The 17886-nt window shown below is 35.3% G+C and overlaps 1 protein-coding gene across 2 annotated transcripts in view; it reads right to left on the minus strand.

Moving 5' to 3' along the window:
* Positions 1-646: 646 nt before the first annotated feature.
* The window catches only part of ESR2 (estrogen receptor 2), a 53793-nt gene continuing 36553 nt past the window's right edge, over positions 647-17886 (minus strand). Inside the window, exons 6-8 of one of the 2 annotated variants that reach the window (XM_051977805.1) lie at positions 9716-9849; positions 4341-4521; positions 647-2694 (exon numbers count right to left, since the gene is read on the minus strand). In XM_051977805.1, coding sequence (XP_051833765.1) covers positions 2502-2694; positions 4341-4521; positions 9716-9849 — 508 coding nt within the window. In that variant the 3' untranslated portion in view covers positions 647-2501. The remainder of the gene's footprint in view (positions 2695-4340; positions 4522-9715; positions 9850-17886) is intronic. The other variant, XM_051977806.1, reaches the window with a different exon arrangement.

Consider the following 17886-nt stretch of genomic DNA (forward strand, 5'->3'; position numbering starts at 1 on the left):
AGCAGCTACACCCAAAGAAAGGACACTGGGAAATGAATATAAACTGCTTGCATTTTTGTTTTTCTTCCCGGGTTATTTATACCTTCTGAATCCAATTTTCCCTTTGCAACAAGAAAACTGTTCGGTTCTGCACACGTATATTGTATCCAGGATATACTGTAACCTATTCAACATGACTGCTTGCCATCTGGGGGAGGGGGTGGAGAAGGGAGAGGAAAAATCGGAACAGAAGTGATAATGCTGGATAATGCTGTAAAAAATTACCCTGGCATGGGTTCTATCAATAAAAAATTATTAAAAAAAAAAGTAAAGATAGATCTCAAATTATACATTCATTGTATTCTTAGAAAGTATGCTTATTTGGGTATTTGTAAATGGAATTATATAGCAATTTCAAGACTGTTTTCCCTTAGTTATGTAGTAAAATTACATTTAAGAGGCACTAATAAATTTGTTTCATTTTTCAACCCTATTCCATTCCATGTCGATTATTAAATGCTAAGGTAAACAAACAGCTGAATTAGAGACACTCCAATTAAAAAAAAACACACAAACTTCCTTAAAATGAAGAATTCTTTTATGATGCAACCGATTGTGCCTTCAAGATTATCGGACCTTCAGTTGTTAAAAAATTTGTGGTGAACAAGTGTGCATAAGATTGGCAACTATTCCTCAGAATAAGAGTTTCTGCAGCATACTATGCATTTGTTATTAGGAATTCATCACAGTGAGCATATAAAGCTAAAAGCAATCAGACCTTCACACCTAGAATCCCCCAGTAGAAGTTTAAGTTTAAGAATTGAGGGAGAGGAGGTAGGGTGAGGTGGTTGTTTTTTCCTTAAAACATTTCACTCTTTCCTTCCTTTTTCTGGGAAGAGGAAAGACTTGGAAATCTGGTAAAAATATTTACCACAACTTTGAACCATCAACTGAATTTATCAATTCTTCAGCAGTCCCATGACAAAACCCATATTTATTTGGTGTTTAACTCCTCGACACAATTTCATGTCCCACATTGGCACCTTACAACTAGGCTGCTCCTGTCTCCCACAGGAAACTCCAGGAGACCTAAGAGGTTGAGAGCACAAGAGAAAGACCCAAGAGTGGGAGAAAGTCAGCTTACCCTTTTACATGGTTCACATTGTGCCCCTCAAAGAGTTCCAAGCAACATCATTGCTCCTAACTCCCTGTTCTACTGCCTACAATTTCTTTTCAAGTCCATCTTACAGCTCTGACCTCAAATTTTAACACTGTCTATAAAACTTATTTACAAAAGAGAGAGGAAAATAAAAACAATTCAAATGGGCTACATACTCTTATGTTTACTAAAGTAAATTATATTCACATCAGGATGAACAATGTTTTTTCAGTAGTCAAAATTCACATTGCTACCAAAAATCAGAAAATAAAAACATGGCCAGAACAGATTCACCTAGCTGCAATTTGCAGGTGATCACAAAGCACGGGGGAGGCTTTGGCTTCATTACTGAGGCACTGGAGACATGCATCCATTCTATCCAGTGCCTAAGTTAGCGCAGCCACAAAAGGAGCTGGGGGAGAGTATAATTTCTGGTCCTTCCTGCAGTCCCAGAGACATCCAGAGACATCTGTGCTCAGTACCGTCACACATAGAGCTCCAAGCTCAGACTGTTTTGCCAGAGCATTAAAGGCTGGTTGGTGACTTAGAGGACTGCTGTGTCAACGATGTCATTCACCGGTTGTCATCAAGTTTTTTCAGGCATTTTCGATTCTTCATGACCTTTCTGGGGCCTTCTTGGCAAAGATACTGAGGGTATTGCCTTCTCCAGCTCCTTTTACAGATGAGGAAACTAAGGCAAACATTGTGACTTGCCCAGAGAGTTATAGAAAGGATAACTTATTTGGAGCTAGAAGGGACTAAAGAGCTTATCTACTCCACTTTCATTTTATAGACATGATGTCTGAGGCTCAGAAGAACAAAAGGATGTCAAATTCCAATTGTCATCCTTGGGTTGCTAATATAGAACTCTTTCTTCCTATATCACAGTGCTTCAGGTAAGGATTTTATACTAGGTCTCTGAGGTCCCTTCCAACTCTGGGATATTCTCATTCTATCTACTCTCCAGCTGCTTTTCTCATCACTCATCACAAAATTATTATGTACATAGTTTTAAAAGGGGACAGAGTAAGAGGGGGCAGGGAGGTGCCAGATCTGAGATCCTGCAAGAGCCCAAAAGATATAAACCCAACATTCCAGTTTATTCTTTAGCAACATGGAGTCAATGGTTTTCTTATCCCAGCCCCTAAAAATCATGGTTATGCTCCTTAATAGATCATCAGTGTCATCTAGCTGAGGACTGAGACATCCACCAAAGAACAGATAGATGATGAACGTGTCTACCCGTTCAGAGCTTCATTTCTCATGAACTTCACAAAACACCTGGCAACCAAGAAAAGACTCTACTTTAGCTCAAATCTCAATCACCTCTGTGTTTTCAGCCCAGTTCCTGGGTAAGATGACATCATTCAGACTGCAGGTCCCGAGGGCCTTCCTCCTTGCTCTCACTCTGCTCTGCAGGATCACACTCTGACACAGTGACAGATGACTTTTTATATCCCCTCAATGTGTGGGCATTCAGCATCTCCAAAAGCAGGTCGTAGACAGGGACCACATTTTTGCATTTCATGCTGAGTAAGTGTTCCATACCTTTGTTACTGTGGGGGAGAAGCATAAAAAAAGAAACTAGACTTCTGGAGGGAAAGGGAGATCATGATGCTTGTGAAATACAGGGAAAGGCATGGAAATCATGTTTCTTTGCCTCTAAAATAGCTTGTATCATCTACCCTGCAAATCTCTGTCTCTGGAGAATTTTCAATGTTTTACATGATTGCTCATGTATGAAATACATTGGCTTGCTTACCCTTTCAGGGAAGGAGGAAAGGAAGAGAAGAAGGCAGGGATAGAATTTGGAACTCAAAACTTTTTTTAATGTTTAAAAATTTTAACATGTTTTTGGAGGAAAAATAAAATAAATTATTATATGTGTAATGTATGTATAAAATTATAAATTTGTATATATAATGTGTGTACATAAATATATACACACTTATATAATGTGTATAAAAGAATTTTGATGTCATACAAATTTTTTAAAAATTGTTTTAAATATTACTCCCTACCCCCATAATCTTCCTTGTCCATCAGTTAAAGTGATGGATACATGGTGGACTCAAAATGTTTATCATCATCATCATCATCATCATCTCATTAGCAACATCAAGCAGTTAATCCCCAGTTTTTCCCCCTCTCTGGTTTGACTTTAGGTAAATCACTTTGCCTCCCTAAAGATTTGCTTTCTATCTGTAAATTGAGGAAATTGAGTTAGATAATCTCTTAGCATTCTATGAATCTGTGAATTTTTAATACAAGCATTGTACACTTTTTAAACTAGAGGACACCATGATAGAGACCTTTCTAACCCTCCTGGGATGTAAGAGATTAATTGTATTTCTTTCTTTTTTCTTTCCCTGAAGCCTGTCCCACTATTCTTAAGTCTCTTTCCTTCAATTATCATGATAGTCACTCTTTCCTCTCCCTCAACTCTATCTCTTGCTGTTCCTCAGAGAGTTAATCAAATCAATACCTAGCATTACTACTGGAAAAAGAGTGATAATCCATTACTTACTGAAAAACTCCTTTCCTAGGTCACCTTTTATTGGCTCTCTCCCATTAGAAAATAAGCTCCTAGAAGGCAAAGGTTACCTTACCTTTGCATTTGTACGCTCAGGGACCTGGGGCATATGAGTTTTACAACACACACACACACACATACACACACACACACACACACACACACACATACACACAAAGATGAAGAATGAATGAAACTTAAATCTCTAGCAAAGTTTTAGGGGCAGGTAATTCCCACCTGGACAAGTTGCATGATGAGTACTACTACCAGAAAGATCATGCCATGCATCTTAAAAATCATTGGTTAAAGATATGCTAATAAAGTTCCACTTTCTCATTCGGGGTATCTCCCTTTTACTGAAATTTTGCCTATGTAAACACTGAAGCTTGCTTATTCACAGAATTAGAAAATAAGGGTGGAAGGAACATTTGCCCAATCTCCTCAGTTTGCAGCATTAAAAAAAAAAAAAAAAAAAAAGGAAAGCCCAATTAGTGATTCCCTTAGGGTCACACAATTTATAAAAGGCAGGGCTGAGATTTGAACTTAAGTAATTATTTTTTAAACTCTGAATCTAGTGCTTTCTTATTACACTACACTGTCCATTCCTTTATTGCAATTTCCCTCCCCCCCAAAAAAAATCCATCAAAGCATTTATTACCACATGTGTACCTTGCATGCCTAACATGAGAAAGAAGCATCAAAAGATTAGCCAGACGTATTGACTGCTGCTGAGAGGAGATTCCACTCTTTGCAATAACCCACACCAATGCATCAGTCACAGCATTAAGTAGGTGATGTAACTTCCTGCTGCTCTCTGGTTCTTCAGTTGCTGCTGCTAAAGGAAACATGCCTGGGCAGAAAGAAAAAACGTAACACATTTTCCGACACGAAAGGAAGGGGGCAAGCCAGTAGGCATAACTCCTCTGGCAAGAAGACCACATTTTGTTTTGAGTTTTTCTGACAGTTTGCTGGGCTCAAATCTGAAAAATATGGTTTTGAGTTTATGCAGTTATTTAGCATCTCTCCAGTCTTCCACATTAGCCATATAGTAACAATGCTCCCATAGGGATGAGTAATTCTGCAGAAATAGATAAGCTACAAAACCTCTCTAAGTTCCTAGCAGAAAGAGAGGGGTACCTCACATCCCCCTTAAAATACATATTTGTATTAATAGAATCAAAATAAGCCTTCAATAAAATTCATCATTGATTCATGATAAAAATTCTAAGGAAAAGCAAAGGGAGATTTTACCTACCTTACGCCAAGAGTCAATATCAAATCTGTAATGAAGAAACATTAGAACAATTTCTAATAAAAATAAGTACTAAACCAAATAATTCTTTTGTAAACCTGGACCAGGAATTCTTAGCTTGGGGGCTATGAGGGTCTTTATGTAGATAGATTTCAAGGTCACTGGGGACAGAGATGATAAATACATATATATATATATATATATGTGTATATATATGTATACACACACACACACACACATATATATACATGTATATGTATTTATTATATATAAATATATTTCAAGATAATTGGGTTTTTTGTAGCTATGTATTTTATTTTATGCATTTAAAAATAATATTCTCAGAAGGATTTCATAGGTTTCAACAGATTACCATAGAATTTCATGGGAAAAATTGAAAACTTCCCATTTAAACAAAATATTAACAAAAATCATCTGAAGGAACATAAATTTAAAATCTCAAGAAAAATTGGGGGAGGGGAAAGAGAGTGAAAGAAGTAGGATTAGAAGTACCACATCTTAAATTATACTACAAAGCTACAGTAACTATCAAATTTGGTACTGGTTAAACAATAATGTTGATCAATGGAACAGATTAGGTACACCAGACCTAGAAACAAACACTACCACTTACTTTGGTAAGGTCTCACAATTCAACAAAAAACATTGGAAACCTGGAAAGCAGTCTGGCAAAAGATTATGTTTATTTCAATTTCTAACACTATATATCATAGAAAACTCCCAAAGGATATGGAAGCTAATTTAAAAAGTCATATAATAAATAAATTAGAAGAGCAAAGAAGCAAAACACCTTTTACAAAAATGGATATGAGAAGATGCATTTACCAAATTAGGAATAGAGATAATCACAAAAGATAAAATGGACAATCTCAAATAAAATCACTGCAGCTAGAATTCAGAGAGAACAATAAAGCAAGAAAAAATATCTGTAGCAAATTTCTTGGAAGAAGCTGATAGTCAATGTGTGTAGAGTTTATATAAATACATAGGAACAAGAGCAATTCTCCAACAGATAAATGGTCAATAGATATAGACAGGAAGTTTCAAGAGAAAAAAATTCAAGCTATCAACAACTATATTTAAAAATATGTTCCAAATAACTAATATAAGAGAAATACAAAACAACTCTCAGTTTCTACCTTATGTTCACCAAATTGGCAAAAAAAAAAAAAAAAAAAGGAAAGGGACAATTGTTGAAGAGCCTGTGGGAAAACAGACACTAAAGTACTCTTGACAAAGTTATGAATTATTCCAACTATACCAACCTATAAAGTGTTGTACACATCTTTTGACCAAAAGATATCACAACTTTGATCTCTCAAAGAACAGATTCATATGTACAAAAATATTTGTAGCTAATTTTTGTAGCAATAGTAGAAAGTGAGTACCTAACTGGACAATCTATAATGTATTAGCATAATAGAACAATATTGTACCATTAAAAATATTGAAAGGAACAGACTCAGAGAAATCTGGGAATACTAATATGAACTGATACAAAATGAAGTAAACAGGACCAGGAATAATTGCAAAGCAAAAATAACATTGTACAGGAAAATAATTTTGAGAGAATTAAAAACTTAATGTAATGAGTGGTCAGGGCTTCAGAAGACTAACAATGAGTCCCAATTCTTGGCCGAGAGTCAACTATAGATGTAAAATGAGACATATATCATTTTTAGACACGATGATTTAAAAAAAAACAAAACTATATTCCTTGTAACCAGGGAGGGGCTTTCTTGGTAGGGAAAAAAATTGTGACAAGGATTGGGGAAGTTAGTGATTTAAAAAAGAAAAGAAACGAAGGTCCAATCCTCAAAAAAATACACAGAACAGAGAAGAAGGAAGTTCAGAAAGGAAGTTTAGTATTACTGGTAATACTGTATAAAGTATAAAGCATAATTTTTTAAAAAGCAATTGGTGTTTAATATTCATATATAAGCCTCTTTCTTTGTTCATTATATATTTAATTGTTTGTGTTTATTGATATTTGTCAAGCCCATAATCTTAAAAATATTTTTTTAAGTTAGTAAATAAATATGTTCAGTCTCACCACTTAAATTTGACAACATATTAGAAATCCTACCAATTTCAATATCAGGAAAAAAAAAAAAAACTTTTCATCAAATCTTTGATTTCATTGGTATAAGGCATTGCACAATGAAGTAACTCCTCCTTCCAATGCAGAGCTGCAACTACTAACCATAAAGAATTCCCTGGAAGACTGAGAGATTAAGCTACTTATCCAAGCTCACATAACCAATGTTTGATCACAGTCAAGATTTGAACCTATTTTTGTCAAGAACAGCTCTCTATCACTATGCAGCACTATTCCTTACAGAGAAAAGATAATAGAGGGATGAATATTGGAAATAAAGAGATCAAAGTATTGTTTGCTAATGATATGATAGAGTTATCTAGAAAATAACAATTTCCTTTACAAAAAAAATGGATAATAAACGAAATAGGCACATTGATAGGTCATTCGACAATCATTGATTAAGAATAATATACCTGGCACTGTGAAGTATATGAAGAAAGACAGTGCTGGGGCATTCCTTTGTGAGGATCAAATGAGATAATTGTAAAGCTTTTAGCATGTTATCTGGAATATAGTAAATGTAATATAAATGGTTGCTATTATTATTATTTCCCCTCAATGTCATTAGGCATCTACAAAAAGCTACATTTGAATATGATGTACCTGTTATAAAATAATTTCTTAAGTAATAGATTCATCTCATTTTCCACACAGGAAGATTAGAGGTCAGCTAGAACCATTAAATGACTATTAATCAAAAACACTCTCTCCCCCCTTACTTCTCCCTCTTAGTGGAAATTGAAAATTATTGTGGTACAATTTAGAATTCTTACAGAAAATTACAGGAAATCCCATAATTTGCAAAGTATACTATGAGCTTTCATTTTTATTATATGAATTCAAAGGGAAATTAGTCTCTTCTGGAGTTTTAAGCACTCATTCAGTGGCCATAATACATTTTTTCAGCTCTTTGAGTTTTGGGACTTCTTCAACTCCCTCTTCAGCTCCATGTGTTGTCCGGAGCTGCTTTCCTCCTTGAGCAAGAGAGAATGTAGGTAAATTTGCTTCTTTCTCATGATAAGACATGATCAATTTTTGCCAAGTCAATGCCAAAATTCCTTTCCAATTCAACATGGAAAACTTAGCAATACTGTATTTGCCTTACATACAGTGAAATGGCCTTTCTACACATGACTTTCAAAGAAGCCTCCTTTTCCCCTTTGGATCTTCTGAATGAGTTGAATGTGGAAGAGGCCACTGATTGAAGATGCTATCTCTGACCCAATCTTGCTCCTTCATACAGTGGTTGGCCGAGGTTTTCAGTAATAGAATACAATGCGCTTGAGATGGAAATAATTATTAAAAACACCTTGCCAAGCATAAAGCCAAAAGCTGTGAATAATTTTTATAATTTTAAAATTTTTTTGAAGAAAATAAGGCAACTGTTTCTTGAGGAGCACTTTGCAACACAGAAATGAGCTTTAAGTTACACTTGAAGATTAAATAAAAAACTTAAGTGCATTCCAAGAGATAAATGTATTTTTCAACCACATCTCACTCTCCCTTTTTCCAAGATGGCAGATGTGCATGCGGTATAATGCCTAGTATCGGGTTCAAATAGAGGGCCAAAAAAACATAGTTCTCCCCCAACAAGTAACTTCAAAGGTTTTGGACTGAGATCTCCCGCATACATCAATTACACCCAGCACAGATGTAAGTGGTGCTTTCTTTGCATTCAGAAAAGAAAATGACAAGTCTAGTCTACAAAGTATGGAAAATAATCACCTTAAAAAACAAGGAAAATCTTCCCTGAAAAGATCAGAGCACTTTCTAGCCCTTTTTCTAAATTGGATTTTGTCCATCTTTCTTTTTTCATTGTTTCCATCCTATACATACTTTTTTTTTTACTTTCTCTAACTTTCAGAGTTAGACTGCATAAGAGCAGGGCCAACCTGAAATCAGTTGTTAACCTGAACAAGGAAACAAGTCCCCTGTGGCTTTCTTATTTCCTTTTCCTTTTCCCTCCAGTGGTTTCACATTGCCTCATACTAACTTACTCTCTTGTCACACTCAATGTTCTTTTTAAACTATAGTCTGCAGAATTCAGCAAAATATTCCAAATGGGGTCTGATTAAATAGAATACAGAGGACTTAAACTCCTTATTACTGGAAGTTATATATCAATTAGGGCAGCTAGGTGGCTCAGTGGATAGAATGTCCAGCTTAAAGTCAGAAAAAGTCTCCTTGGTGTTGAACGCAGTGTGGGCCTCAGACAGAATGTGAATATAAAATATTTGAAAAGCACTCTGCAAACCTTAGAGTATACCATACAAATGCTAGCTATTATTATTTTCTTTTCCTTACGTTATATTAATGGCATGCAATACATAGCCATATAAGTAACAATGAAGTATATATAAAATTAATGAAGCCAGAGATGATATCTAAATTTAGTCTCGTTCCCAGTACCTAAAACCAATTGATGTACATGGGATGAACTTAATCACCATTGGTTGGATTTAGTTGAACTTAAGACTAATTTAGCTATATAATTAGGATCTAATAAGAACCAGAAAGAAATCCATTGAAACATTGGCTGATTACTGAAAATTACTGAAAAGATTTTCTTTTTAATGAGAGTAAATACATTTTGATGTTCTCCTACTCTTCTCACTCTAGAAATATGCATTGTGGGGGAGAGACATGAAACACAGCTGTGTGTTTACTCACTGGAATTCAGGAGAATCATAGCCTTGACACAGAGATACTCCTTGTGTTGGAGTTTCAGTTCTCGGAACCTTGAAGTCGTTGCCAGGAGCATGTCAAAGATTTCCAAAATCCCTTCGACACATTTGCCCTCATCTCTGCAAAAGAACATTTGGAATGTTACTGAACATGTTTCATATAAGTTTTTTTTTAACAGCATCAGAATCAATGGGAAGGTAGGTTTGTGTCAATTCCATGCTTTTCCAAAAATCTTTAATGGAGAAAGAGATGACAACTAGTGGGAATAACTAGAATTGTACTCAAAAATGCAATTGGTTAAGCAATTAATTGTATTTATTTTTATTGAGAAAAATAAGTTATTTAAACACTTTTGTGGGCACTCAGATAAAAGTCAAGTATGATCTTGTAAATATATTCTTGTGTCTGACTTAATTTTCCCAATAGGTTAGAAAAGATGACCAAAGTTGAGAATTAATCCTTCTATAAACCAATTATCTCTGCATGGGACTCAGAGTCCAGAAGAGGAGGGAAGGGCAACTCTGTTTATAATGTACATTTCTAAACTATTTTGGAAAATAGGTATAGAATACAGAATACAGAGTCAGCCTGGTTTATAAATATAGATCATGAACTCAGAAAATTATCATCTCTACATATTTCAATCCTTCAGAAAATATTTTAGGAATACTACTTCTACAATGCAAATTAAAATCTCTCCACACTTCAATAGATATTTTCATGAGTTGTTATAATCAAAATCATTTAGTGGCCATTTTTTTGATGATGAGCTCTCTACCAAACATTATTAGGCTCATGAATGAAGCTTTGCCAGTTTAATTGGGTCTACTGGAGATAGTTCTCCACTAACAACATTTTAATGCCAGATAGAAATCCCATGAATAGATTTTTGTTCATGCCAAAACCATGTTTATCTTGAAAATCGTTTTCTGAGAACAACATCACTTCTCTGGATTATTTTGCTAAACTATACCACATACAATTAAAATCATCATGGGAATCATCACCTACTAGAGAAAAGGAGAACAAGATCTGAGGAACAGAAAAACAGATTCGACATTTCTAATCCTTTTGTTATTATGAGTTTTCAGTTGTGTTCAAGTCTTAGTAACTTCATTTGGAATTGTTTTGACAAAGATATTGGAGTAATTGCCATTTCCTTCTCCAGCTCATTTTACAGATGAAGAAACTGAGGCAAACTGGGTTACATGATTTGCCAAAGAGGGGAGGGGAGGGGAGGGATGGGGAAAAGAGGAAAGGAGAAGAGAGGAGAGGAGAGGACAGGAGAGGAGGAAGGGAAAGAAGGAAGGGAGGGAAGGAGGGGTTAGAAGGGGAGAAGGGAGGGAAGGGGGGAGAGAAAAGAACTGCTATTTCTCCTCAAGAATACACAAAGTTGTTGATGATAATCAGATATTGCTGTGTATATCTGAAAAGGATAACTTAGTCCAATGTCTTAATTTTATAGTGAAAGCAATTAAAGAGCATGGAGATAAACTGAAGAACTCCAAATCACACCACTAATAAGTAATAAAAAATTTAAAGGGTTGGAAGGTTAGACTATTTTACTCATTTCAAGGCTTTCAAAACCAACACATTTCTGGCAAACAAATGAGAAATATTGGGGTAATAATGTGTAATACCTCTAAAATGACCCTGTAATAGATTTTTAATGTAAGGTTAAACACACAAAATAGTTGGAAAAAGGATCTCTGAAAGAGTAAATTAGTAGAATTTATTCCATTTAATCCTCAACTATAGAGTGATAATGAATAGTGAGTAAGAAATTAGGAAAGTATTAAGAGATCTGAAATTAAACAGCAAAGAGAATATCCTTTGAATGCTAAAACATTAGAACTCAATATGTCAATCAAACTAATACTCTGATTGGAGTTTACTTCTGTACAGATGTACAGAATAAGACCAGACCTAAGATATAAGATGGTTGTTAACTGATAATGATGGCACCATCATCAAACAAAATACTAAGAGAAGCCTTTGAGAGTGCATTATTTTGCATCTACAAATAAAATCTTTCTAAAAACTCCTATAGGCACTCATAGACTGCAATTAAACACATTTTCTTCCTCTCCATTTTGGAATTGTTTTTTTTTCAACCTTTGAGAATGAACATACTTCTATGCGTGAACCTGAAAGAGATTGAAGAAAGAATCTCTTTCAGGTTCAGGCATAGAAGTAAAAAAGATATAAGCCTGAGTGAAAGTGTATGCACAGTTTGGAACATATTGCTTTCCAGAATGGTAAGACCAATAATATGTACCAATAATATGTCTGTTTTTCTGTAGCCCCTCCAACATTTGTCATTTCCTTTTTTTTTTTTTTTTTTTTTTTGCATTACTGACAAGGTATAAGCATAGTAAAGCTAGCAGAATCAGGAAAGCAATTCTTGTTAAAACATAAATATGATAAAACCAAACAATTCTGAAAGATTCAATACTCTGATTACGATAAGGGTTCCAACACAATTAACACAATGATTCCAATCCAATACAGAATGATACACATTTCTGGATGTGACTAATGTGGGAATACATTCTGCTTGACCAAGCTTATATGTTTCAAATGCCTTTTATTTCCTTCTTTTTTTTCCCACCACAGTGGAGGATGTGGGAAGAATTTTAAAAATGACTAATAACTAAAAAAAAGGAATTCATATGAGTAGCTGACATTATACAGGAGTATAATGAGAATAAAGGAAATAATTGACAAGAATGCTCCCTGAGCATATAAAAAGAAAGTATCACAAGACCACTAACTCAAATGCACACTTCGTTTTTGTTAGGTGATCTCAGTGTAAATGTTCTCTTATCTGAATAGATATATGAGAAGGAAGAAAGAGAAAGATTTATATGGTGTTTACCATGTTTCAGGCAACCTACAAAGTTGCTGCTATTGTTATCCCCATTTACACCTTAGGAAACTAAGGCAGTTAAGTCATTTGCTCAGGGTCACATAGCTAGTAGGTGTCTGAGATTGGATTTGAACTCTGCTCTTCCAGAGATCTAAAGCTCTGTCCTCTGCAACCCTAAATGCCTAAATCTTGGATCAGTAATTCTGTTGCAAAACACAAATTGATGATGGAACAGAGATTAAAACAAATACACATTTTTAACTCTCTTTATCAAATGACCTGGGATTAAAGTTTGCTTCTCCTATTTACTAATAGTATAAGGTTAGGTAAGTCACTTAACTTTCCTGAATTTCACTTTGCTCTGATTTGCTCTGATGTAGCACAAGAATGTTGACTTAAATGACTTTTGGGGTCCCTTACAGCTCTAAATTGACAACTTTAAGGGATATACCCAAGGTTATACAGTTAAAAAAAACACATAGGTGAGATTCAAAAAAAAAAAAAACCAAGATGTAATAAAAAGAGTTCTAGATGTAATCAAATAGGTAACGAGAAGCTCAACTTTCATTATAAATTTTCATTCTTCTTTTTCCTAACAAGACAAACTTCCCTGCCAGAAATGAATTAAGATTGGCCTGTCTGTCCACCTTTCAACAGATTCAATTTTTCTTTCTTCTTTCCTCTCGGCAGTATAAAGGGAGGACATTATAAGCTGCTTCAAGTCTTAATATTCTCAAGCAAGCTAGTCATTAACTAGACAGGTACATGCTTATGTTCAGCAAACCTGATCTGAAAAATCGGGATTTTCAAAAATAATAGTGGATGTCTATTCACTTTGCCAAGCAATTTACAATTTTCTTCCTTTGAAAAGTAAACTCCCTTAAAAAAATAATTTTAGATACACATTTACAAGAACACACTTTCTGTATAACATGAGGTAGAATCTAAATATGATGTAGACTTAAGGGCCAAATTTCAACAGATAATAATGTAACTGTTGGAACTTCATCAAAAAGAACATGCCAGAAATTACACAAAGATTGTCTGAATACATATACAATTCTTAGTAGTTATCAAAGCTCGAAGTACTCCCCCCCCAACACACCCACACAATCACAAATTTAGCATTAAAAGGGGTTTTAAGAGATGATTTGGTTCAGTTCTCTCCCCAGCCCCATTTTTTCCTGAGGCAACAGATTTGCCCAGACTTACATGAGTGCCCAGGATAGAATTTGAACCAAGATATTTTGATTCCAAGTTTAGTAGACTTTTCACCAGTCAACAGTATTTGAATATTCTGCATTTTCTAAATATTTAGCAAGAGTAATATGGATTTTGCCAGGCATTATCCTACATGTCAATAAACCTAGTTACTAGAGAGATTGAGCTGGCAGAATTTTGAGTTTCAGCGAACTATGTTAATCAGGTGCCTACACTAATTTTGTCATTAATATTGGGGGAGAGGGCTGGAATGGGAAATATAATAGGTCAGATCAAAATGGGAACAGGCTGGTTGGTAGTTCCAGCAGTTTCAGACTGGGAGAGAGAGGAACATAGATTTTAGAGAAAAAAGAAAAAGAAGTAACAGATTTAAAAATAAAAAATGCGAAACAGGAAGGATCCTTAGTTATTATTTGGTCCTATTCCACATTATGCAGCTATGTGGCAGGCACAGTAGATAGAGTGCTGGGCCTGAAGCCAGGAAGATTCTTTTTCCTTAGTTCAAATCTGGCCTCAGACACTTACTAGCTGTATGACTCTGAATAAGTCACTTAACCCTGTTACTTAACTCTGTCTCAATTTCATCATCTTTACAGATGGTTTAAAGAAAAAAAAAAAAAAAAAGGTAAACTACTCCAGTATCTCTGCCTAGTCACAAAGAGTCATACAGATGAGAGAAATAAGTCCCAGAAAAACTGGAACCTTTCCCGGTAAGATCTGGAGTGAAGCAAGGTTGCCCACTATCACCATTATTATTCAATATTGTATTAGAAACACTGGCCTCTGCAATAAGAGTCGAGAAAGAGATTAAAGGAATTAGAGTAGGCAATGAGGAAACCAAACTATCACTCTTTGCAGATGATATGATGGTATACCTAGAAAACCCCAGAGATTCTACTAAAAAGCTATTAGAAATAATTCATAATTTTAGCAAAGTAGCAGGATACAAAATAAATCCCCATAAATCCTCAGCATTCTTATACACCACCAACAAAATCCAAGAGCAAGAGATACAAAGAGAAATTCCATTCAAAATAACTGTTGATAGCATAAAATATTTGGGAATCTACCTACCAAAGGAAAGTCAGGAATTATATGAGCAAAATTACAAAAAAGTTTTCACACAAATAAAGTCAGACTTAAATAATTGGAAAAATATTAAGTGCTCTTGGATAGGCCGAGCAAATATAATAAAGATGACAATACTCCCTAAACTAATCTATTTATTTAGTGCTATACCAATCAGACTTCCAAGAAAATATTTTAATGATTTAGAAAAAATAACAACAAAATTCATATGGAACAATAAAAAGTCGAGAATCTCAAGGGAATTAATGAAAAAAAAATCAAATGAAGGTGGTCTAGCTGTACCTGATCTAAAATTATATTATAAAGCAGCAGTCACCAAAACCATCTGGTATTGGCTTAGAAATAGATTAGTTGATCAGTGGAAAAGGTTAGGTTCACAAGACAGAATAGTCAACTATAGCAATCTAGTGTTTGACAAACCCAAAGATTCTAAATTTTGGGATAAGATTTCATTATTTGATAAAAACTGCTGGGATAACTGGAAATTAGTATGGCAGAAATTAGGCAAGGACCCACACTTAACACCACATACCAAGATAAGATCAAAATGGGTCCATGACCTAGGCATAAAGAACGAGATTATAAATAAATTAGAGGAACATAGGATAGTTTATCTCTCAGACTTGTGGAGGAGAAAGAAATTTGTGACCAAAGATGAACTAGAGACCATTACCAATCACAAAATAGAAAATTTTGATTATATCAAATTAAAAAGCCTTTGTACAAACAGAACGAATGCAAACAAGATTAGTAGGGAAGTAACTAACTGGGAAAACATCTTTACAATTAAAGGTTCTGATAAAGGCCTCATTTCCAAAATATATAGAGAACTGACTCAAATTTATAAAAAATCAAGCCATTCTCCAATTGATAAATGGTCAAAGGATATGAACAGACAATTTTCAGATGAAGAAATAGAAACTATTACCACTCACATGAAAGAGTGTTCCAAATCACTATTGATCAGAGAAATGCAAATTAAGACAACTCTGAGATATCACTACACTCCTGTCAGATTGGCTAAGATGACAGGAAAAAATAATGATGAATGTTGGAGGGGATGCGGGAAAACGGGGACATTGATGCATTGTTGGTGGAGTTGTGAACGAATCCAGCCATTCTGGAGAGCGATCTGGAATTATGCCCAAAAAGTTATCAAACTGTGCATACCCTTTGATCCAACAGTGTTTCTATTGGCTTATACCCCAAAGAGATACTAAAAAAGGGAAGGGGACCTGTATGTGCCAAAATGTTTGTAGCAGCCCTGTTTGTAGTGGCTAGAAACTGGAAAATGAATGGATGCCCATCAATTGGAGAATGGCTGGGTAAATTGTGGTATATGAATGTTATGGAATATTATTGCTCTGTAAGGAATGACCAGCAGGATGAATACAGAGAGGCTTGGAGAGACCTACATGGACTGATGCTAAGTGAGATGAGCAGAACCAGGAGATCATTATACACTTCGACAACGATATTGTATGAGGATGTATTCTGATGGAAGTGGATTTCTCTGACAAAGAGACTTAACTGAGTTTCATTGGAGAAATGATGGACAGAAACAGCTACACCCAAAGAAGGAATACTGGGAAATGAATGTGAACTATTTGCATTTTTGATTTTCTTCCCGAGGTATTTTTACCTTCTGAATCCAATTCTCCCTGTGCAACAAGAGAACTGTTTGGTTCTGCAAATATGTATTGTATCTAGGATATACTGCAACATGTTTAGCATATATAGGACTGCTTGCCATCCTGGGGGGGGGAGGAGGGAGGGAGGGGGAAAAAACGAAACATAAGTGATTGCAAGGGATAATGTCGTGTAGAAATTATCCTGGCATGGATTCTGTCAATGCGAAGTTATTATTAAATAAAATAAAATTTATTATAAAAAAAAAAAAAATAGGCCATTGAAAAAAAAAAAAAAAAAAGAAATAAGTCCCAGAAAAGTGAATAAATATATCCATCGTCAGTCAACTAAATAAATGGCAGGCTGATGTTGTGTCCTGCCTTCAAGAGCCCCCAAACTGGGGTGATTAAGATATACCTTCCTAGTGAAGAAGTGATGAGGTGCGACTCCTGAGGATTATGGAAAAATGGAGTCCGTTTATTTCAAAGGCTTTCCCCTTTTTATAATGCAACAAAAACAACACTGAGCACTGGGACCACACAAACAACTTGCTATAGTACGTAGTTTGCCCCCTGGTATCACTCTGCCTCAATCTCCACACAGGTTGTCACTGCTCCCTGACTTCCCAGGAAAGTGGGGAGCCCTTAGGGGAAATGGGGAGCCGAACTAGACACTGTTAGCAGGTTTCCTCTGGGTTGAAGGGTCTTAAACCTCACCCAGAGCTCCCCCACTGATTGTGACACTTTACAGACTGAGAACTCAAATTCAAGGATTCTGACTTGAACTAAAATTCTTTTTTCATTATATCATACTTGTAAATACAAATGACTTTTTGAAGTTATTTCTTAGACTATGTTATGATTACAACATGTTAGGGTGGCTCTCTGTGACAGGGGAAACACATTTTTACCTGGTTTACCCCGATGGAGGAAGGCAGAGGCCACAGGGACAAGATAATTAATTCTGTTGTAGTTTTGCCTTCTTCTATCCCAGATCATAAAATGGTTAGTATCTACCAACTTTTCCACACAAAATAGATTAGGTGTGCCCTCCTCCTTCCTTCCTGAGACAAGGATGTCTAAGAAGAGATAAAGCAGTTCCAGGACCCCTGTTCCTTGACTTCCAGGTCACCTATGAGTATAAAAAATCATACCCACATATAGTCAATCTTCCTGCCTTAGGAGATTTTTGAAGACCACTCAAGTCATCGTGTCTTCCACTGCATTTCATGGAATACAAATCAAACTCTGAATGCTTATTAGTATTATTAACAGCAGCAACAATAATTTCCACAAAACAATGCCTAACTAATGAGGCAACTTGTACCTTTCTACTTCCTTTATCCCCA

Source organism: Antechinus flavipes, chromosome 2 (assembly GCF_016432865.1).
Source record: "Antechinus flavipes isolate AdamAnt ecotype Samford, QLD, Australia chromosome 2, AdamAnt_v2, whole genome shotgun sequence".
Classification (NCBI taxonomy): Eukaryota; Metazoa; Chordata; class Mammalia; order Dasyuromorphia; family Dasyuridae; genus Antechinus; species Antechinus flavipes.